This window comes from Semicossyphus pulcher, unplaced genomic scaffold, assembly GCF_022749685.1.
Source record: "Semicossyphus pulcher isolate SPU_LCO1_2020_fin unplaced genomic scaffold, fSemPul1.0.p SCAF_9, whole genome shotgun sequence".
NCBI lineage: Eukaryota > Metazoa > Chordata > Actinopteri > Labriformes > Labridae > Semicossyphus > Semicossyphus pulcher.
This window is the reverse complement of record NW_027211770.1, coordinates 30,067,420-30,089,951: the sequence shown is the minus strand read 5'-3', so window position 1 is coordinate 30,089,951 and position 22,532 is coordinate 30,067,420. Positions and strand designations below refer to the sequence as shown.

The 22,532-nt window shown below is 42.0% G+C and overlaps 1 protein-coding gene across 1 annotated transcript; it reads left to right on the top strand.

Moving 5' to 3' along the window:
- Nucleotides 1-2,539: 2,539 nt before the first annotated feature.
- On the top strand, nucleotides 2,540-22,029 carry ctsk (cathepsin K). Its single transcript, XM_069655426.1, has 8 exons — nucleotides 2,540-2,627; nucleotides 3,887-4,010; nucleotides 9,610-9,732; nucleotides 12,299-12,454; nucleotides 16,852-17,070; nucleotides 19,188-19,353; nucleotides 20,936-21,044; nucleotides 21,234-22,029. The coding sequence occupies exons 2-8, from the start codon at nucleotides 3,888-3,890 to the stop codon at nucleotides 21,331-21,333; spliced, it is 996 nt and encodes a 331-aa protein (XP_069511527.1). The 5' UTR covers nucleotides 2,540-2,627; nucleotide 3,887; the 3' UTR covers nucleotides 21,334-22,029.
- The last annotated feature ends 503 nt before the right edge of the window (nucleotides 22,030-22,532 follow it).

Sequence of the window (22,532 nt, the reverse complement as noted above, 5' to 3'; positions counted from 1 at the left end):
GACTGCTGTATGACTATAGGAGTCACACGACATGTTCATATATATATACACACAGACGTGACGCATTAGACTGTTGACTAAGTGCGTGAGGAAGTATGAACAAACCAGACGATGCTGCACAGAAAATAAACATGATAAAGATCTATTTGTACTCCGGCGTGGGAATTTTATTTGAAACAGTTAAATCTCATGATCAGGTCTTTAATGTTCTTTAATGTTCGCAAATATGTTAAAGTGTCTTTAGGCATCAGACTTTACCTAATAATGTTTTTCCATATTATTTAGAGCCAAAGCCATAATAGATATAAATGTGCAGTTTTCAGCCGAGATTACTCAATAAATAACGCCTTTTTGTAATCGCACCAACCCTCAAAAATCTGTTGAATAAACATTTAATCTTTTAAGTCTCTTCTCTTGTGAAGTAGGTCAAACTTTGAGAAACAGAAAGACGTTGTCGTCTTCCTCTTTGATGAAGCCTTTCCACTCCAGCAGTGCATCATGAATTAAAGTATCTGTGAAATGTACAAAAACATCTATTTGCACATTTACAGATGTTTTATTTACACGAAGATTTCTCTCTTGTGTTTTTCAGTCTTTGCAGACTTTAGAGCCAACGTTTGAAAAGCCTCAAAATGGTTCAGCTGTTTGTTATGTGAGAAACATTTTTGTTACATCCTGTCTGTTAACAACTTCTCATTTGATCACGGCCTTACTTCTTGTGACTGTTGCCACATAAATATGTTCATGTAATGACACGATCTCCCTGCTCTAAAGAAGTGACACTTCTGTGTCAACGCCCAGATAAGCTTTTCTATGATGTCATCAACATGTCCAGCAAGATCTATTCATCTATCCCTTCATCTATCCATATATCTATATATCCATCCATCCATCATCATCTATGAATCCATCCATCCATCATCCATCTATCTATCTATCCATTCATCCATCCACCAATCTATCATCCATCCATCCATCCATTCATCTATCCATCCTCTATCCATCCATCCATCCATTATCCATCATCCATCCATCCATCCATCCATTATCCATCATCCATCCATGAATACATTCATTCATCCATCCACCTACCTATCATCCATCCATCATCCATCCATCATCTATCCATCATCTATCCATCCATCCATGAATACATTCATTCATCCATCCAGTGTTTGTTCTCTTGGCAGCTCTTTTGGAACATCACTGGTATCTGCAGGTGTGTTTGTCGACCTCAGCTGTAACTGATAACTCGTAATGCTGGCAGAGACCATCAAAAGCAAAACACCGCTTCACACACAGGTAAGTTAAATAGTGAGTCTGCTGTATTTGCTGGGTGATGGAAAACTGTTCCCTTCCTGATGATGACATGATTTTTTATGTTGCCACTGAGACCTGGTTAGAATCCTGCAAATGTAAGTGACTTATCAGACATCTACTGAAATGAAAATCTTTAGGATTATTAGTTTAAAGTGATGGAAAAATGAAGTTTAATATTAAAAATGTCTAAAGTGACTTAGGGATCCCGACACGCCGTGTTCAAGATTCCCAAAATTGCTCTCAAGATTCGACATGTCTGCATGGTACAACAACGAAGCACTTTCTATGCAGACAATGTTGCAAGGGAACTACAGAGCCATTACCTAGTTGGTAAAACAGGTAAGATAATCCTTCATTCATGATAAATAAAACTAGGTTCTATTGTGCTTGAGGAGGATTTTTCATGTATAAATACACAGCTGGTATGAACACATCCGCACCACCCCATTCCTTCTTGCAAAGGGTCACTTTCTCAGCTCTAAAATATGATGACTGGACACATTGTGACGGCTGTATGTGTTCCCTGCTGTTTGTCCCTTTTCCCTGTCTTCCCAGCTCTTCCCAGGTGATTGCTCACTGAGGCTCACCTGGTCTTAGATGCTTAAAAACCCCAGTCATGACATCTGAAGACAGGAAGCTTCTGGAGAGGGGACTGCTGTGGTTCTGCCTCCCAGACAGGGATTTTGTGTTGTTGATTTTTTGGTCTTCAGTTAATGATTGGGTTGTTTGTGTGTCCTTTAATAAATCCCATGTATTGAATGTTTGAAGGTGTTTCACATGGTTATTTCTGGGTCAGATTGTGGACAGGCGTTAGCCCCATAGAGCCGCCTTCAGCCATGAGTTTGCGGGGATGCTTGAGTGGCTCTTGCAAAATTTAATCAAGAACTAAGCAGATGTTCATATTTTACAATGCTGTGATAAATTATCCAAGGGATGTGTGAGGTTACAACAAGACTTAAGCCAAGGATGCAATTAAAATTAAATATACAAGAGCCTTCTCTTTTTTGCAGCAGTGCCTCAGACTGCAGCAGAGTGCTGAGTTTGCTGCCAGACTCTGCACTTTTCAGACCTGCCTCTGTAACCCGACACCTGACATCATCTGCTTTGGGGATCTTTGCTGTTAGAGTGAAACCAGATGTAATTCCCCTGCCTGGAAAAAAAAGAAAGAAACTCCTCCCCAGACCTGGCGCTCCCATTCTACTTCCTCAAAATCCAGCCGATATAAACACGCACACTGACCTACTTTGACAGTAGAGAAGACGCAGTCCGACCCAGACAACTTCACCAAACCGACTTTTGGACTTAAGGTAAAGTTAATCGTTCACTGATTTCCTGGTGCAAAGTTATACTTTCAGTTTTGTGAATTCCTTCTCTGAGACTTTAGAACAACTCCATTTGAATCCATTTAGACTCTAATGTTTCGAGTGTAACTGAGCTGAACCTAAACGTTGCACGTCATTACCGGCAGAGTTCCCTGCAAAGATTTTGACTCTTAGGATTTCTTTCCTTTGAATTTGGGCTCATACGTATTTTTTGCCAGCTAAGAAAGCAATTAGTCTTAATAGGATTAGGATTAGAGACTCATTCTGACCCAGTTGCACCTTAATAGAAAGAGTTTTGGAGTCAGAGCTGCAGAGAAAGAGTGGCATGCGTGTTGGAGAAAAGAGAGACTGGGAAACATATGATTTAAAATAAAGTTGATTGACGCACAACAGTGCACATACTTTTCCGTTAACTTATTTGCATAGATCGTGAAACTGTGCTATTTAAATCAGGGCATTTCCATCAATAACAACCCAGGGGTGAAGCTTATACTCTGCATATGATCAATGTGTGTAGGAAGCAGGTGATGTAAAGCAGCTCACTTTAAGCAGCTTCAAAGTTTTATTTTCTGTTTTTAGTTTTGTTAAACTTCACAGGTCAAAGGCCTTCACTGGAAACAACGAGCAGAATGCAGATTAGAAGCAGGATGTAGTAAAACAAGAGAGTCAGGGTGAGGGTGATGAATGACAGATGGCAGGAAAGCAGAGCAGCAGAGACAGAGGGAAAAGTTCAGACTCAGTAAGTCTGGACTGAGAATGTGAATCCCTGGAGGGAGAGCAAGGGAGCTTTTCAAACGTATAAAGTTATCCTTTCTAGTTCACAGGAATGTTTGGTAAGAAGCTGCTGATATCATTTCTTTTTAATTGGATCGTGTTTGTGGCAACATGAGCTCAGCATTTTTCCCTCTGGAAACACATCGAAGAGCAACTTTGTGTCTGCCAGTGACTGCTCGACAGTCTGCAGCGTTTCCATCCAAAATCAGATGTTAGGCGGTTTCCTGGGACATAAACTAGCGTGCTTTTTGTGTTCGATGATACACTGTTAAATCCCTGTGACTGAAACCATCATGTGATAGTAAACCAGTCTGCAGAAACTCAAACCAAATGATGTTTCATTTTAAATCCTTTTATTTAGTGCAGCAGGTTTGACTCTCATACCTCCCCGCCAAGACTCAACTCTAAAGTAAAAGGTTTTTACAAGTCTGATGTGTATCTGAAGTATGCGTGTGTTGTTGTTCTTTCAGGATGTTGCAGTGTGTGAGCGTGTTGCTGCTGGCCGCCTCGGCTCTGGGTTACCTGGATGAAGCCACTCTGGACTCCCAGTGGGAGCAGTGGAAGGTCACACACACGAGGGAATACAATGGCCTGGTAAGTCTCTGCTAGCGTGGACTACTTCAGCACTCTCAGAACAAAGTCCAGTACAATGTGATATGAGAGAACAGTGAGTTTAAAGGTCGTGATTATAAGAGCTTAAGCCATCATTTAGTCATAGTCAAAAGATAGAAAACATTGATTAGGGATCAGGCATTAAAAGGTACTTGTTTAAAGCTCCTGTGAGGAGTTTTTAGCTGGTTATATAACGTTCAACATATTAATACAGATGCCTCTATAAGAGCTACAAATGCAAACAAGACCATCAGCAAGAAGACTGATTATGTCTATATACTTATTTTTAATGCCTGTAACCACAGCCGATGGGTAGGTGTCGATGAGCCGGTTAACTTTGCACTGCTAAATCTATATTTCCCGCTGCACAGATTCACAGCGAGTGATACGTATGAAGGTTAAAAGAAAGCAGAGTGAGATTTCTGTTAAAAAACACGTCCTGCACATGTACAGGACAAGATCAGCAAGTGATGCAACTTTGTCCACAGGGGGCGCCAAAAGCTTAAAAGCCCTTACAGAAGCTTAAAATATGCAGTTACACTTAATTGATGTTATATCAGTTATTAAGCATGCTATTTATGTGATATAGTTCAGTATTATCTCGTCTACAGAAGTAAGAATGTGGCAATACTGTTCTGCCGAACATCTCTTCTCACAGCAAAGCTTATATCTAGAACCAGCCTGCTTCCTCTTTGTAAAACTCACTTCTGTAATGACAATGAAGTTGGTTTTGTGTTGAGGACGGTCTCATACTGTGTAACTTGCTTTGGGATGTTTGCAACTGCAGAAAACATGATTGCACAACTCAACTGGACTGACAGTGAAACAGTGAGCTCGGACACAAACAAAACCCTTACTTGTTTATAAGCTGCATACTTCAATTAATCTGTTTACTTTTGTCCTAAATCAACATCTGAACTCAGGGTGGGATTGGTACGGACCAAAATGTTCTTAAAAGAAATCCACTAAGACAATTTAGAAACTCTTGACTCACAAATCTGAATTCAGATTACTCAGAGCTCAGATAACTTGAAGATTTTCAAGGGGAGGCAGTAGAGCGACATAAGTAACGTTAACGGGAGAAGATTTCAAACTTTGATTAAAACAGTCCAAAGTGTTCTGCGAGGAAAAGTGCACCAGAGGTGAGGTCACTGAACTATTCCCAAGTCTTTCATCAGAGCACTTACCTGGAGACTGACCCTTCAGTGACGTAACCCCCTCTGTACAACCTCGAGATGTTTATCGAGCTCCTCTTTACTCCTGTCTCCTTCTTTGTGACTTCAGGCTTTCTATTCCCCGGCTGCTTGTGCTCAACATGCGGGCGTCTTTGTGTTTGACTCACTGTGTCTCCAGCTGACTCAATTTAACAGACGGTCAGTTCAGCGTCAGTCTCCTCTCTCTCAGCTGGTTTCTGCTGTCGCCAGTCTGCTGGATATTTCTCTGAGGACGCAGCTCAGAGCAGATGATCCACGTGGGAGTTTTAAGTGACCTGACGTCAATACCAAACATTTATCTGGAGGGCTTTGTTCTGTTGTTTGGGCAACATATATTTTATCTATCTTATTTATCTTATTTTGTCATTAAAATGGTTGATGGGCATTACGAGAAGCGATGAGGAAAGGGTTAATTGTGGTTCATTTGAGATCCTCAGTGGTTTTTACAGGGTTTGTACTGCTGGAAAGTATATTTAAGATTATGTGCTACAAGTCCACCAAAATGTTGGGCTTATTCTTGCACATGTACTTTAATTCATAGTGTTACAGTGGATAAGATTATATCATCAGCATAGAGACAGACTTTTGTGATAATAAGCACCAACAAGAACATCTGAAATGTTTGTGTTTTGGTTGACTGCAATGACACCAACTGCTCTGGGCATCCGTTGTTTAGTTCATGTTATTGCTTAGTTTGTAGCGAGGAATACTTATTGGCGAGTTGCAGAGAGACAGTTTTCTAAAAAGCGCCCAAACAGCCCCAACAATTACCTTTTTGAATAAGAGGTGTAGAATCCAGTCGTTTGTAAACGTAAAGGTTTTTCAAGGATTTTCTGCAAAGAATTTTACTTGCTGGCAGGATATTTTCCCTGCGCATTTTTTGTAGTGTGGGAAGTGCCATAGGGAGATGATTGGACATGATGGGAGGCAAACACACGCGAGGAGCTCGAACAGAAAAGTGGGTTTGCATACTGAATCGGCTTAGACAGAAAAAATTAAGATAAGGACAATATCCTGCTTTCAGTAAAATGTTAGAGAAGTAGAGAAGGCTTCTCTTTCAGCATTATTAATCAAGTTTTGTGGCCTACTTCACATCACACAACCATAAAAAGTATAATATCCCTTGCAACATTAAGCAACATTTTGGGGCATTATCCAAGAAGCAGTTTCCTCTGCAGGCTGTGCCTTGGAGACAGCGTGAAGAGCTCAGACATCCAGAGGGAACTCGGGAGCAGTTGAGGTGGTTTAAGCATCTGATTAGGATGCCTCCTGGGCGCCTCCCTGTGGAGGTTTTCCAGGCACGTTTAACTTGGAGGTAGAGCTCTTGGGGTGATTCGCTGGGGGATTATATATCCCACCTTGCCTGGGAATGCCTCGGGTTCCCCCAGGAGGAGCAGGAAAATGTTGCTAGGGAGAGGGACGCCTGGGTCACACTGCTTAGCCTGCTGCAACCGCGACCTGACCTTGGATAAGCCAAAGAAAACGGATGGATGGATGGACGGACATTTTTGTGGTTTTAAATATATAGTTTATAAATGCAATTTGTAGGATTAATGCTGAGCCGAAAGGTCCTGGTACAGCAGCAGAAAGGTATCTGAAGTTTCTATAACTCTGCAGGGTGTTAGAGGTCTGCATGACAGGGTTTTATAGAAGCTAGGAAAGTAAGCAAAGTCATCTTGAAGAGATGACTCATACTGACTGTTACTTATCTCATGTCCTGTAATGTTCCAGTCAACCTGTTCCCTTTTTGAGTTTATCAATTTCAGGTATGCTGCACCTGATAAACTATTTCTTATCACAACAGAAGCTCATGAAAGACTTTTCTTTCTGGTCTGAGCTTGTTGCCGTAGAAACAAACACGAAATGTGTAATACACGAGTTATCCAAAGACAAACATCCTCTCAGTCAAAACAAGACCCCGTGCTGACTGTGTTACCGTCAAGCGAAAGCCTTTATCACATATTTTACAGCATACCATCACATTCCTCTTGTAGCACACGCACAGCGAGCTCTGCACTGTGAACACTGCAGGAAACAATGTTGACTTCAGAAGTAAGAAATATGAGGCCGGCACTGGTTGCTCTACTTCCTTGTTTTGGCCCCGGAGAAACAAGACAGATGGAGTTCGAGAACAGAGAATCAAAAAGTAAAGCAGGACAAGCACAATGAGAATTTACAGTGACTTCAGCTCTCTCATCCTGAGCCAGTTAATTTCCAACAGGCTGCAGACCCACTTCTGCCAAACTGTCTGTTTATGTGCTTTGATTCGGGAGGTCCCATTAGAGGTTTAACCAGACAAAATCATTTCATCCTTTCTTGCTGTTTTCGTTGGTAATTGAGGTTAACTTTACTGCAGTGCATACAGCAGCTGCTGGATCTTTTCCAACAGTGAGAACACTCCTGACCTTTGACGCTTCAGTTTCTCTTTCGCTAAAAAATCCCACTCTTTTTTTATTTTTTTATGCAAGGTCCTGCTGTGAGGAAGGAAGAACATGTAGTTACGTTGGTGTTAAACTGGAGGCAACTGTGTGTTGACTTCCTGAGCGCTGACTGAGCATGTGTTCACCTCCGGCTAGAGGTCACCACTCCACAGCTGTGCAGTGTGTTTGCGTCTCTGGAGACGTGTGTTTGGTGTTTATCACAGTGCTGCATGTGTCTGAATTCATGTACTGTATCTGAGCATGTTTTCCTTATCTGTATCTGTGTGTACATGTTTATATATGTTGGAATATGTGTGTGTGTGCTCACGTGATCATTAGAGCTGCATTATTTACATTCCTGTGCAGTCAGCAGGAAAGACTCCCTCTCGCCTTTGATGGCGATTTTTTAATCAGTATTCCTCCAACAGTTCCTCCTATTCAACCCTCCTTGAACTGACATCACTGTAATAGAATCAAAGTCCCCTCACATCATTTGCATTTTCCATTACTGGAATGGATAGCAAGATAGATATAATGATTACAGCTATGCTAATGGTTGTTAAGACCACGAATACTAAGTAGAAAATTTATGTTTTTTCGGTAACCAAGCGAGCACTTGGTTGTATCTCACTCCCGTGTTGTTACGGACGTCAACAATTTGCATATAAATGAGAGTCAGTCTCTCTTTCAGCTCAGAGCAGACACACAGAGTGAAGATGCAAATATATCAAAGGAGAGCAGAAATATTTTGATACAAATTACAGTCGCATTGTTCAGTTCTGTGGCTTCGTAAGCTGTGCAGGGGAACAGTGTTGTGTGAACGTGCGCTGGTTTAATTGGCCTAATTAATGAAATGGGGCTGTTGCACGGACAAGCTCCCTCTCCCTGCTAATTAAAATGTAAATTTGCCCTATTTGCCCAGATTAATTTCTTTGACCTGTCAGGTGTTAATGCAAAAAGGAGGGAATGGAAACATAACGAGGCTCCATGTGAGCCTGTTTTGGGATTTGATCTTCCAAAGTTTTAATTTCTGGACTTATTATGTCATAAAAGGTTTTAGAGTCTTCTGCAGACGTCGACTGGAAAAAGCTTCTGTTGTGATGTTGCTTATTGCAGGCTGTTCGTACCCACACCTAGGAGAAGTAATGCACTATTAATTGCATGTAACCCACCAATATGGAGATCTTAGGTAGGGCGGAGGGAGGTCTGCTTGGGGTGGCGGATGGGAGCAATGGACGGGTCAAACCATGCAGGACTTTGACCGAGGAGACGGGGGTTTGAGTCCATGTCAGCTACAACCAACACCATGATGTTTTTAATCAAGTAGGCCCTAACGTCCCCTCTTACAGACCATTTCACAACAACCACATGTTGGAAAGGAAGAAAACAGATGCTAAAAGGTACCGTAAAACACACTGAAACGAGTGTTAGACAGAGAGAACAGACGCTAAAGGATATCTTGAATAAAAGGCTTAACAGACGCTACCCTGTCTGTCTGTACGAGATGCCAGAAGCGGGCTGTGACAGGGCATCTGTATTTGACAGTCTAAGAAGAGAAAAGGTTGGACATCTGCAGAACTGCGCTTAAGAAATTGAATAATATCTTACGGAAAGTTAAGCTCAAACTGTTGTACGAGAAAATGTTTTAGAAGCCTTCAATGAGCCCTAGTAGTGAGGTCCCTTAATATTTTATTTGTGTTCGGATGGTTATGGTATCCTGAAATAGAGCGCACTGTTTGTTCTTGTTTGCAGCCTGAACATAGTGTTCATCACAGGGCTTTACATCTAATCTGATCTTACACAGTATTTGGCTGCATTGGAGGCTAAAGGGCTAAAAGGCTAAATTTCAAAGCTTCCCGAACAAATGTTTCTGTCTCAGCACGAAAAGAACGTCCAGTTTCTGCTTTGATTTAAAGTAACACGTGATTGTGTCTCTCTCTCTCCCAGGATGAGGAGGGGATTCGCAGGGCCATCTGGGAGAAGAACATGCGAATGATTGAAGCCCACAACCAGGAGGCAGCGCTGGGCATGCACAGCTACGAGATGGGGATGAACCACCTGGGCGACATGGTGAGTCTGAGGCAGTCCTGCATGCTAGACGCTGTATTTCTACCATCATATCTCAACCTACGTAATGCCTGAAACTAACAATTTTTTAACAATCTTCTTCATTCTTTACTATCAAATAATACGGTGACCATTCTTGGGTTGATTATTGTTTAAAGACAGAGTCCTGTGTCCTGTCTAAACAGCAACGCAATACCCAAAGAGATCCAGTTAAATATCATGTATCACAAAGGAGACATAAAGTCTGTACTTATCGAGGCTGACACCAGCCAATCTTTCAGTTTCTTTCTGATTGGCTTACAGTTCAATCAGCACGGACCTACTTTCAGCTCAAGTCTGAACCACCTGCGTAACTATTTTAGGCCCAATGATGCCAACTCCTGCCACACTGTGCCGTGATTGGCTAGCACTACCCTACTGTGATTGGCTAGGAAGGCGAATAGGTCAAAGATTTCACTTTCACCAGGAAGACCTCTGTGTCCTGTGTGAAGCCAAACGTCAGCACTGACTTATTGTAACACAAACCCTGATCCCAGCCAGAACTCACCTGATAGTTTTGGTATCTAATCCTAACCAGGAACATGATTCAATCTGTAAAATGGTCGCAGCTAGGTTAGATTTAGGCACCAACACCACTGAGTTAGCCAAAGGAAGGTTTTTGGTTAAACAATAAGTCTAAGCTAGGGGCGGCTGTGGCTCAGTGACAGTCAGTCGTCTCCCAATCGGAAGCTCGGCGGTACGATCCGCAGCTCCTGCAGTCTGCCAAAGTGTCCTTGGGCAATACACTGAACCCAAACCTGCTCCAGAAGGTGTATGATTGAGTGAGAATGGTTAAATCGTGATTGGAGATTGGCATAGGAGCCTCTGCCAACAGTGTACAAGTGTACACAAGAGAAGCGCAGTAATAGTGCCGCCCATTTATCACCTACGTGGACTTTTACAGCAGACGCCTACAACGGCCTCTTGAGCTCAATGGCCGAAAGCTCTGAAGGCACATTTTGAGTCTTTGCGTACCAGCCAATCACAGCACAGTAATGCAGGTTAGGTGTTACTCTATTGGGGAAAAAAATAGGCTTGTTCGAGATGAGCGAGGCCTGCGCAGAATTGATCGCCGCCTTGCCAAGCGTATTGCATGACGGTTAGATTGTTGTCCGACTTGCTCTGAATTAAAATAATAATGATAGTTATAATAATAATAATAACAATAACAACAACAAATGAAGACTTTATTCACTTCAATTTACAGTGAGGTGTTGGTATTATAGATGCTTGGCGAGGCGAGCAGCAAACTTGTCAACAAAGAAGTGTCCGACTTTACGACTCCTCCCTCGACTGCAATCGGCTACTCATCTCGAACAAGCCTAATGACATGAACATCCCCACTGAGAGTCCCGAGCTCAAGCAGACATTCAATTGCCATTAGGTGATAATTAATCAGTCGTCACCCTGTTCCACGTTTGTCTCACTTTATTTACATGTCTGATCATGTGTTACATGCTCAGCGAAGTGTTTCGTAAAGCTGCTGAAAACCAGCCAGAGTGTCAGAGAATCCGGTCTTCCTCATAGCTGCTGTCACCTCTGTTCTTGCCTCCCTCACGCGGTGCAGCTCGCTGACGTGAAACAGAATGAGGTTGGGTGTCTTTAAATCAGCTGCGTGTCAGTGTGCGTCCTGACTGATGGCTGTTTGTGCATCAGGAAGCTGCCTGTGACAAGTCATGCTTCGGAAATGGGAGGAAAGCAAAGCGTTGTCAGATACAGCGGCATGCGAGTGCTCGGGTTCATTTATCAGGAACATGTACACACATCCGGATTCTGCATAAACAGAGGAACAGGTGGGCTGGAAGTGAAGGATGTGTTTCCATCTCTATTTTGACTGGAAGCTCCTCAGTGAAAGGAAAGAAATAAGCAGATGGTCTGTATTTCTTCCATGAATGATCTTCCTGCTCTTAGAATGAGCTGTAATGAAAGCACCGGGGAATTCTGATAATAAGAAAAAGCAGGATTTTTGTTTAATAATTGCTAAATATCATATAATCCTGCAGCTGCCAGCAAAGGCCCAGGAGTCACTTATTTTGACTCCTCTTTTGCTGGTCATATCCCCACTGTCTGCTTCTCCTTTGTGCCATTGTTTTGTGAATGTTAAAGCTCTTTTATGTGCACTTGTACGGCCCTTCTGGCGTCCCTTTCCGACAATGCAACACTGCAGAAAAATGACATTTCATTGTGGTTAACTGTGTTAAACCTCCTCATGAAATACTTTCCACCCTCCGTCAGCCTGCCGAATCAAATCCTCGCTCTCCCATATCTTCTTTTTCCTGCTCTTGTCTTAAGTCTAAAAATAAACCCTCTCTCCTCCTCTGTCTCTTGTTCCTGTCCCAAAACATTTCAATCTCACAAGATTATTCAACCAGGGACGATTTCACACCGTCTAATGTCACAGCGGCCCAACCTGTAACTCACAGTCGCTGCTCTTTGTAATGTTTTTGATCAGGACACATCTAAAGTATTTAATGAGAGCCTCATCCTTTAAACCTGGTATTAAATGCTAACTGTGTCTCTGTTCACGCAGACGGCAGAGGAAGTGTCGGAGAAGATGACCGGCCTGCTGGTCCCCGATAACAGAGACAGGAGCTTCACCGTGGACCTGGATCAGGGCCGGGTGTCCAAGCTTCCCAAATCTGTTGACAACCGCAAGAAGGGCATGGTGACCTCTGTGAAGGACCAGGTCAGAGATCCCCCAGTTCACATTTCACCTCCAACAGAAACACTACACAAATTGTCATACCACCAAAATGATGAATGGTTTTGCATTTCCAGTTCTTGCTTTAAGATTTTGGGTTTTAAGGCCAGTGTGGTTGACCACAGCTTCTTAACATTGCATTACATAATCCTGCATGTCACGCGTTAGATTAAATGTGTGCACCGCAAACATAATGGAATTGCAAAGGAGTGAGCACAAGAATCCCCTTGAAAGTCTGATGCCGAAGAATAAAGAGTATTTCTGGTGCCTGAACCAAACTGTGAGCAGTTTGCAACACGAAGCATGAAAGAAAGGCTTTCTTCTTCTCCAACATGCACACAGATGACGACTGTAATATGCTGTTTGGACGGAAAGTACCATTTTTGGTTTCCAAAATGCACCTCAGGATAACTCCCCCACTTCCGATAAATGCCGTAGCATTCGTTGTATAAACGCACTTTTAATAACGATATTTTCATCTAGAAAGCGGGCTGAGTCCTGTATACCAGTGCGACTAATATACCAGGACAAAATGCAGAGAGAGGTATTTTATTGTGTCATGGTATTTTACCCAGACGATGGCGCTATAATCTAGTTAAAGCTTTGTCACAGACAGAAAAGTATCCGTAAATCGATCCCGTCTGCTTCAGGTAACTCTGGAGAAGTTAAAACGAAAGCAAAGTCCTTTTACAAGTTTCACAAGTTATGCGCACCTGCTGAATGTCACCACAGTTTAAGGAAGTACCAACTAAACTAGTCAGACTAAAAAAACAAGTACGGACAGAGCTCGTGTGAGAAACTTTCAAAACGATCACATGCCAAAAGCGTTACACCTCGGTGAGCACAGCAACCACAACGGGCCTGAAAACACAGTGTCATAGTTCAGAAGAATAAAAACAGGAAGAGCAGATAACTCATAAAGGAGGAAGCTGCTGTACTTTTGCAGCTGTCGTGTTCCCGTCAGTAGTTTCATCTAACTGGAATACAAGGATGTTATTTAAAGAGGTGTTCTGTGGGGGGTTTGAGTGTCAGAGTTTGAAGGTTTTTAAAAACCCAGAGAAAGTTCCCGTGTGTGTTTCTAGGAAAAAATATTGCAAAGGAAAAACATAAAATTCTGCTGTAAAATGTGGCTCTCGCAGGGAGATTTGAAGTTAATGACATCAGGTGGGAACATGGAACAAAAAGAGTAAAGTACATTTAAGAGTAAATAAAGTGTATTGAGAAGGTTTTTAAAACCTGCACATAATTAAAAGAATAGAAGCATCATTAATACGGTGACATTTTCCCTTATTATTTTTTAAAGCCGTATTTTTTGGCCTCTTTTGTTGTTCTTATAATTAAATTGCTCTTTTGAAAGTCTTACAAACATAATGAGTCTTAGAACAGTCCCTGGAGACACAAAGCTTTCCACCAACAACCAAAAGCCTTTTAATCATCGCTGTTATTTTAATGAAAATGTTCCAAAACATCTTCCAACAGGAGCAAGGTTTGCAGCGGCCTTTTATTCAGAGACTGCGGTGAATATTTCCTCTTGCAGCAGATAAAAACCTTTCAGAGAAAATACCTGAAAACATTCGCTCATGCTGCAGAAACAGAAAGGAAGCGGCCTGAGGACACAGCCTGCTCTCGCTGCTAATGCACTCTGAAAACAGAAGAACGGCTTTATTATTATTAAATATCATTAGTCAGTCTGAGTGGAGGAGACAGACGGGTCTTATGTATGTAAACAAGGATCGAGCGAAGCAGGAAGTACATAGATTGAAACATGGCGGATACATCTGTGCTTTGTGCCAACGGGCCGACCAGCGGCAGAAACATGTGATGTTATCTAATGAACATAGAGAGCTCATCAAGAAGGACTGAAGCCGAACATAGGCTCATATTTCACTCTGGTGTAAACTTTTACTTTAAAAAATTATTATACTTAGTATATTTATTTAAGTAACATTTTTGGGACTTTGAGAACGAGATTTTAAATTTCTTTGTTTCCTCTTCCTCTTTACTCCACAATCAGTCTGGAAATTCTTCTCATTTTAACCCATCCTAGCCATAGACTATGTAAAAAAGATGGCCGACATGAGAGCTCCCTAAAAGTGAAGCCAAACCCTCTCTATCGCCCCCTGCTGACTGGCTGCAGTATAGCTCATAAAGCCCGCCTCCTCCATGTTGACAGATGGGACATGAGTCAAACGTCAAATACATTTTTCTCCAACATGGTTTCTGTCAATATAGTTAGTTCTTATCATGCTGATTTATGTCCAAGTGTTCATCTTTCTGACAAGTTTACTTTTAATTTGTTATTTGATGCTATAAAAAGGGGGTGTTGTGTTGTTTTTATAATAATCACACAAAAAGTACTACGTACTAAAAACAAAAGTTGGTGCCTTTAATGTGAAGTTTATTGGCTGACACAGATATTCTCAATAAATCAGTCTATTGATTGGTTCATCTTTCTTCAGAAGCATGTTTTGAAACCTGCAGCAGCTGATTGAAGCGCTCTACACAGAAAAAGGAACAATAATTAAAACAAATCAAAAATAATTTTAAAAAATCCAGCATCATATTTTCTACTGAGGCACAAAAAAGGAAAAATATAAAAGCTCCAGACTTTGATAGATTTGATTTCAGATGGTTTAATTCCAGGTTTAAACATTTAAAAAGGTCCCTTTAATACAGTGTCAGTTTATGTGGTGGGTGCTGTCGCCCTCTGGTGGCTGAAAAACCAACCTGCAGCTGCAAACAGGATTTATTGATCTGCTCCTCTGCTTCCTGTTGAATTATGCAGCAGCCTGACTTCACCCTCTGCATACTAACCGCTCTCGGCTTCCTCCCCACCAGCTCCTTTTATCTACGCTGAATACTGTTTTCATGTTCTGTTTGTTTGAGGCAAATTTTTCCGGAGCTCAAAGCTGCATTCAGAACGTCCCCCAGTGAGCGGATGTGATTACACATTTACAAAGATTAGAATGGGATCAGCTCGGAGCAGCGGAACGTCAGACGCTTTTCCTTCAGGAGGAGCAGAGGAGCGGTTCAGAGACAGCCGAGAGGGTACAGGCAGGCTGATGGATTTTATTACATCCTGACTGACAGGACGGGGAGCCTAGTCTTTAAAGGATGTGAAACATTTATTTTCTAAGACTTTGACACTCAAACAGCTGCTCTTAACTAAGACAGGACTATAAAGATGTGGTACATTTCTAATACATGACTGTATTCTGCAGCGTTAAGGGCCCCAAACCAGGAAACAAAGGCCCCAGGCCCACGTATTAACCCGGGTGTGATGTTTTTTTGCCTCATATTATATATTTATTGTACAGCAATATGACCCAAACACGTACTGATTATGTTTTATTAGTCTGGATTTAAGTTTCAGTCCCATGATGCTGTAAATGCTGTTTTAAGGTTTTATTTCCACCTTTAAATTATTGCTCAATACTACATTTTAATAGGTTGTCAAAGTCTGCCTCCTAGTGGACAGAGACACAAACTGAACTGTTTGTTTTTGATGTCTCATTTATGGCTTTGACTTCCTCTTTGGCTGATGGGTTATTTTACGTTTCCTCATTTTGTTTTATCAGCCAATTAATAATTACAAAATAAAGTCCCAAAATACAGATAATAACTGTCCGTGAAGAAAGTCGAGGAGCTGTCTGTCGAACTCTTTCATGTCTGCCATGATCCCTCTGAGCTCTGGTAGGAGCAACGTGCACGCCTGTGCTCGCTGGAGTCAGTTACACACAGGTGGACTCCCCTCAATCAGGACACATAGGAGGAGAACCTATTGTTCAGTTCGCTCTGCCACCAACCAGACCTGTGTTCTCCTTTGCTTGTCAAGTGCATCTAAAGCCCACAACTTGACAAGTTTAAGCTGTTTGCCTGAACAGAGTCCTTTGTCCTGATGCCTCATGTCCTTCATTCGATGTCCCTGAGCTCCAGCTCTCCTAAATTAGGTAACACCTCAAACACTGTCTTAGTTTTCTCGGTTTGACTTACTAACTATTCAAAAACCCAAAAGATATTCAGTTTACGTTCACGTCCTCACATCTGAGGAGGAAGAAGAAGGGATTGTAAAGCAAAAATATATAAAACAAAATAGTTGTTTAGCTTTTTCTGATTTGATTTTCCTTTTGTACGTTTCTTTAAGCACAGGATTTAAATATATGACCACCTGCAGAGTACGACAATGTAGATAGCAATTCTTCTTTTATACCAACTACTGAACCATGTGCACCTTCTAGTCAAAACAACTTCTGTAGTTTTTCATGCATTTCTCTTTATTACTTCTCGTCTTTCTCCTCTTATGAGGATTTAAAGAGAGGGTTGTGTTTGTTTTGTGTCATCAAACTGAACCACATATTCTCTCCATCATTCACTCTCTGCAGGGCTCCTGTGGCTCCTGCTGGGCCTTCAGCTCTGCCGGGGCCCTCGAGGGCCAGCTGGCAAAAGGAACAGGTCAGCTGGTGGACCTCAGCCCTCAGAACCTGGTGGACTGCGTCAAAGAGAACGACGGCTGCGGAGGAGGGTACATGACCAACGCCTTCAACTACGTGAATACAAACGATGGCATCGACTCTGAGGAGGCCTACCCCTACATCGGAGAGGTGAGACTCTTAATGTCATATTGATCCTACGCTTTCTGGTAAGTGAGTCAAAATCTTGCTTACAGTCTTTTCAGTAAACCATATCTGTCCCTGAGGTTCACCACTTTTTCCTTTCCTGTCATGTGTTCACACTTGTTCCCATTCTGATGACTTCCTGTTTTTGGGCAGCAAACCACAACTAGAACAAGTCTCAGTACATCTACGCTAAGTTAAAGAAAACAGATCAAATATGATCTATTCACTGCTTTTGTGATCCTTTGTTTTACTTCTGCTTAATCTGGGAGATAAGATGCTCTTAGTTTTGGAACTACGGTTCCCATGATGCTTTAAAAGTTGACATTAAGTACAATGTAGCCATGAAGTCAGTTTGTTAGCTTGCGGCTACAACTTGAGGATCTGTTTTTCGCATATATTTTTACATTCAGTCACATTGCAGCAGTAAAAACACGCAGGATCAGCTAATAGCAGACACATGTTAGAACCACGACGGAGCTGCACACACAGACTGAAACCAAACGGATCAATGGTTCCTCACTTAGCGGTCAGGAGGTCACGCTCAGCCTGATCACATGACAGAGAAGAAATGACAATCATAGCAGGAATCACAGCAGCAAAGAGATGACTGGACAGTGTGATTAAGCAGAAGTGGGGAGCGCTCCCTTTGTCTCACACAGCAAACAGAAGTTCCTCTTTAGTCAGCGACAGTATTGGAGCAAATAAAGGAAGAACAACTGCTTGTTAATGGTTAAATGCTGCAGTCTCACCAGTAATGTCAGGAATGAACTGAGATATGATTGAAGATATGTCATGTCAAACTTGCATGTGACAGTAAAGAGACGGGGTTTGGCGCACAGGGCTGAAACTAAACTATTATTTCCACATGACGTGAGAAAATTCCAGCTCATTTTTCGACATCAAGTCTACTTTTTTGGACTCTTCTTCAGACAACACGAAAGGATTGAAGTCGCTTTAATAAAAGACAAGAAAAGGCGCCAAATTCTCAACATAATGGCAGATTGACCCACAGTCAGTCAACATGAAACAAGCCCAGATTTTAGCCGAACCATTTTCTTTAACACTTATTAAATTGAGTTTCTAAGGAAGCAGGCAGATGGCTTAATGATTAGTGCATTAAACATCTACAAGGACAGAAGGTATTAAACAGCTCTCCCTAACATGTGGGGGCAAATGTGGTTAATGCCAGGGGTGGATAGTAACAAACATTTCCCCTGGTCGTCAGGTGCTTTTGGTTGTGTCTGTTATCGTTTCATTTTGGAGCTGCATGTGAGTTTAAAAATGTAAATAATGTTTCCTAAATAAACATAACGTAGCAGAATGTACACTCATATATTCTTGACTGAACTCATGCATTGTGAAACGTTTTGAGATATTTTTTAAAGTATTTTTAAAAGCAAGTACTTTAACTCACGCAAGAATTTGACTGAGCAGCTTTCACTTGTAGCCTATTGTAATATTTGACCAGGAGTATCTATACTTTTACCCACGTAATGAGGTTGTGTATCTTGTCCACCACTGCTAATATGAACAACACTCACGGTGGTTTTTGCCTTCCCTGGCAGTCCATCATCCAGATCAGCGTCTGCGTGTGTTCTCTTCAGGTGCTCGTGCAGCACACGCGCCGCCGTGGTGCGTACACTACAGTACAAACCACCTCTTTGTTTTGTGATGATTTGAAGGATAGTTTTGAAGCCTTGGGTCTTTGGAAACTTTCACTCTGAACCGAGTCGGACTCTGCTGCTGCCGCCGCCATTTTTAAAACCGCGTTGCGTTGAGTGGAGCTGCTCAGCCGACCAATGACGCGAGCCCAAAACGACTGACGTCACGACGCAGAAGAAAAACAATGACAAACCTTGCGATATTGATTTCGACACATTTTCAGCGTCGAAGTCATCGATTAAGTACAATTTTTACAGTTTTTGCGCCATGCATTTGAAACAATGAATCAGAGGGGGACACAAAACATCTTCATCCTCGTATTTAAAAACTGTGGCTCTTGGAGATAAACATGTTACTTTCTTTATCTCTGTTTTAAGACAATATTGATATCACAAACAAATATTTTCAGTGTTTAAACTCGTCTTTTGTCTCGCCTGCAGGACCAGCCGTGCCGCTACAATTCCTCAGGCAGGGCCGCTCAGTGCAAAGGCTACAAGGAGATCACACCTGGCAGCGAGCACGAGCTGGCTGTGGCCCTCTTTAAGGTGGGGCCAGTGTCTGTGGGCATCGACGCCACGCTGAGCAGCTTCATGTTCTACAAGAATGGTCAGTGAACCACCCAGACACTAAATGATCTGCCTGCTGTATTATTATGTTGTGTTATCATACTTCACAATATGCTTCTTTCAAACCATACAAATGTTTTGTTAAAGTGCTTTGTTTGAGTGTGCACCATCTCCTATGTGTTTGACCCTTTAACTGTGAATGTTTCCACTCTCCTTTTCTAAAGACGTTTCTAGAGCTCTCTATCTGATAAAAATCATCATGGTGTTTAAAACATTTGATTTATGAAGCTTAATGTAATGCTTATATTTGTTATTTTTGCATTGTAAGAGCACATACTGTGCAAGACAATCCCAACGTTAATGGAGGCTCTGACATTTAATCTTTAACTCTGTTTTGCAGAAGTGCAACCTCATTAATGCAGCAAACACAAATGCATGCGATCCATAACTTACTGGCCTTTGTTTGTCTCCAGGATTTGAGTTTAAAACGAAATACTTGAAATGATATCGCAGGGATCCGAATGCAAACAGCATAAGTAGTTTTACACACAACAGCGGAGCAAAGTGACAGAATTTGTCCAAGCCGAGGAGTTGAACATGTGTCGCCTGCAGCTCTACTTCCAACGTATCGCTGCAGTCGCTCCATCTTGTTGACTTCCCGACACATTTCAAACTGATCCACTGACAAAAAAATGACCAAAATGGCGGCTTCCGTGTTTCCAACCATGATGACAAATGCTTTCAAAGCAGCAGCAGGAGAATGTTAACTGCAGATCGTTAATCAAAAACCTTCCGGAAAATCTTAAGAGGAGAATTCAGGTATCTTTAAACCTTGCCCCTATTTGTCACATTATTTCGGGAGCTAAACGGCTAATAGATACAAAACGTTTTGGAATTGCTCCAGTAGATCGCGTCAGCGCTCAGCTGTAAAACAGGCTGTAATGGCTGCAGCAAAGTCTTTCAGAACAAATGCACCAAATCAAAATCTGTCCACTAAAAGTTCTTGTTTTTGCCTCTGACAGGCGCAGGTTGTTATTTTGAACAGTTTTTGATAACATTTTAGAAAGGATTGCTAAAGACATAGCCCTTTTGGTTAAGGTATAATCCTCTTTTTTTTACCATAAAGAACTGTTAGCATTGTCACCTCCTTCAATAACAATAACAAACTAGCCTGTTAAGGCCGTGGTAGAATAGCAACCCAAGTGTTCTACCAGGTTAAATGACTGGTTTTGTTAATGGAGTCTGGTGGTTTGGAAGAGAGCGATTAAATAAAAGAATCTCGCCTGAACAAAAGGTTTTCTCTTTCGCATTGCCCTGAAAAGTGACTTTGCATGCTGAATTCTTTTAAAAACTTAAACTTAAAATATGACTACTTTTGGGCCTTTCAGGAGCTTTCATCCTCACAGTGTGGAGAGAACTTTAAAAACAGAATTTAGTCGCTCATGTTGGGAAATAAAACAGAACATCATACCTACAGCGTCTCATGCAAGTTTTATATCTTTTATCTAAGTTGATACTCAGAAAGGCAGGTCAACACTTCCACTGCATGTATGTTGGTTCACTGATGCACCTGCTGCTCCGAGCCCTTCCTCACTCACTCTTCCTCTCTGTCACGTGCTCAGGTGTTTACTACGACCGCAACTGTAACGCAGAGGACATCAATCACGCCGTGCTGGCAGTGGGCTACGGAGTGACCCCCAAGGGGAAGAAATACTGGATCGTGAAGAACAGGTGGGTCACATCAACCTGTCTGGAGGCATCAGGTGGCTCGTGAGGCCTCCAAAATGAAACCACAGCTTGTTTGTTGGCGTGGCTTTGATTTGATGAGCTGAAGTGCTGTTTGACTCCTGGCGATGCTCAACGACTCTCACGTCTCTGTCTTTCCATCTCTGTCCCCGTCTTTCTGTCTCTCCCCGACAGCTGGAGCGAGAGCTGGGGCAAAAAGGGCTACATCCTGATGGCGCGGAACCGTGGAAATCTCTGCGGCATAACCAACCTGGCCAGCTACCCGGTCATGTGAGGAGACGGGCGTGGATGTCAGAGGAAGACGAGGGAGAACGAAGACTACTGCACTTAAAAACACACTTGGAAATGTTCGCGAAGTTCATTCAAACACATCAGCGACCACTACAAAACATGACACATGATTTTACTTTGTTTACACGGACCTTTTATTAACCAAACAACAAAAACAAACTTAAATTGGAGTGATTCACGCTGTTTTGAATGAAAATCTTTCAGTGAGAAAAAGGGCTAAATGTTGCACAGTCTTGGATTCCAGTGTCCATAAAGATGTACTGAAAACTTCGAGGACGTTTGGTCATCTCAAGTCATTTGAAGCACTTTGAACTCCATTAGTCTTTTCAGTTGTATCTCCAAACCAGCAGACCGGTACTGGGGTGCGCCTTAAAGAAACACATAGTACCTCCAGTGCTTGGTGCCAAGTTAAATCAACAAAGTTTTCACACTATCTTTCTGGTAATTTGGGATAGTTTTAGTCTCTTGTTTTAACGACAGTTTAAATTGAGTGTCAGGAAACATTGCTGGGCAATGGGAGCTCCTCCTTCCTGTCGGTTGCAGAGTCAGTCCCCTTGAAAGTCTCTCGATCATGTCGTCTTTTGTTGTTGTTAATGTTCTGTGCTGCACTTTTCTGATGATCAAACTGTAAACTGATGTTTTCTATGAAGTTGAATAAAGGTTTCATTTTGAAGTTGAACGCATCGTTTGGATTATTTACACTCATTCAAAGAAACGAGAGATTATCTGCTTTAAAGTTTAAACACAAGTCTGATAAAGTGATACTCTGTTACATGATTTCACACAATAACACAACAACAAACCTTTTTACACTCCGAGCCAACAAATGTGAGCTTGTTAACTTAAAAAGCACAATGTTTAAGTGACGTTATATCCTTTGATTTTCCAATTAAGCTGCATTTAGCTCCGTAAATATGTCTGATGTGATGTGTTTTTTACAACTGTCAATGTAATTGCTATCCCTTCTTTTCTTGTCTCTTTGCCGTTAACCCTGATACTGTGAGGGGCACTCACACCTGCCACTCATTGACATTAGTGAGGGAATCATCTCAGTGAGGGGTCAGGTGTGTGTGTCTAATTGTTCCCAATTAAGACCAGGTGTGGGAAGCCTACATATACACCCTTGGGTGCCAGTGCTCTGTGTATCTCACCATCAGGTAGGTAGTGCGAGGTTCTCTTGTT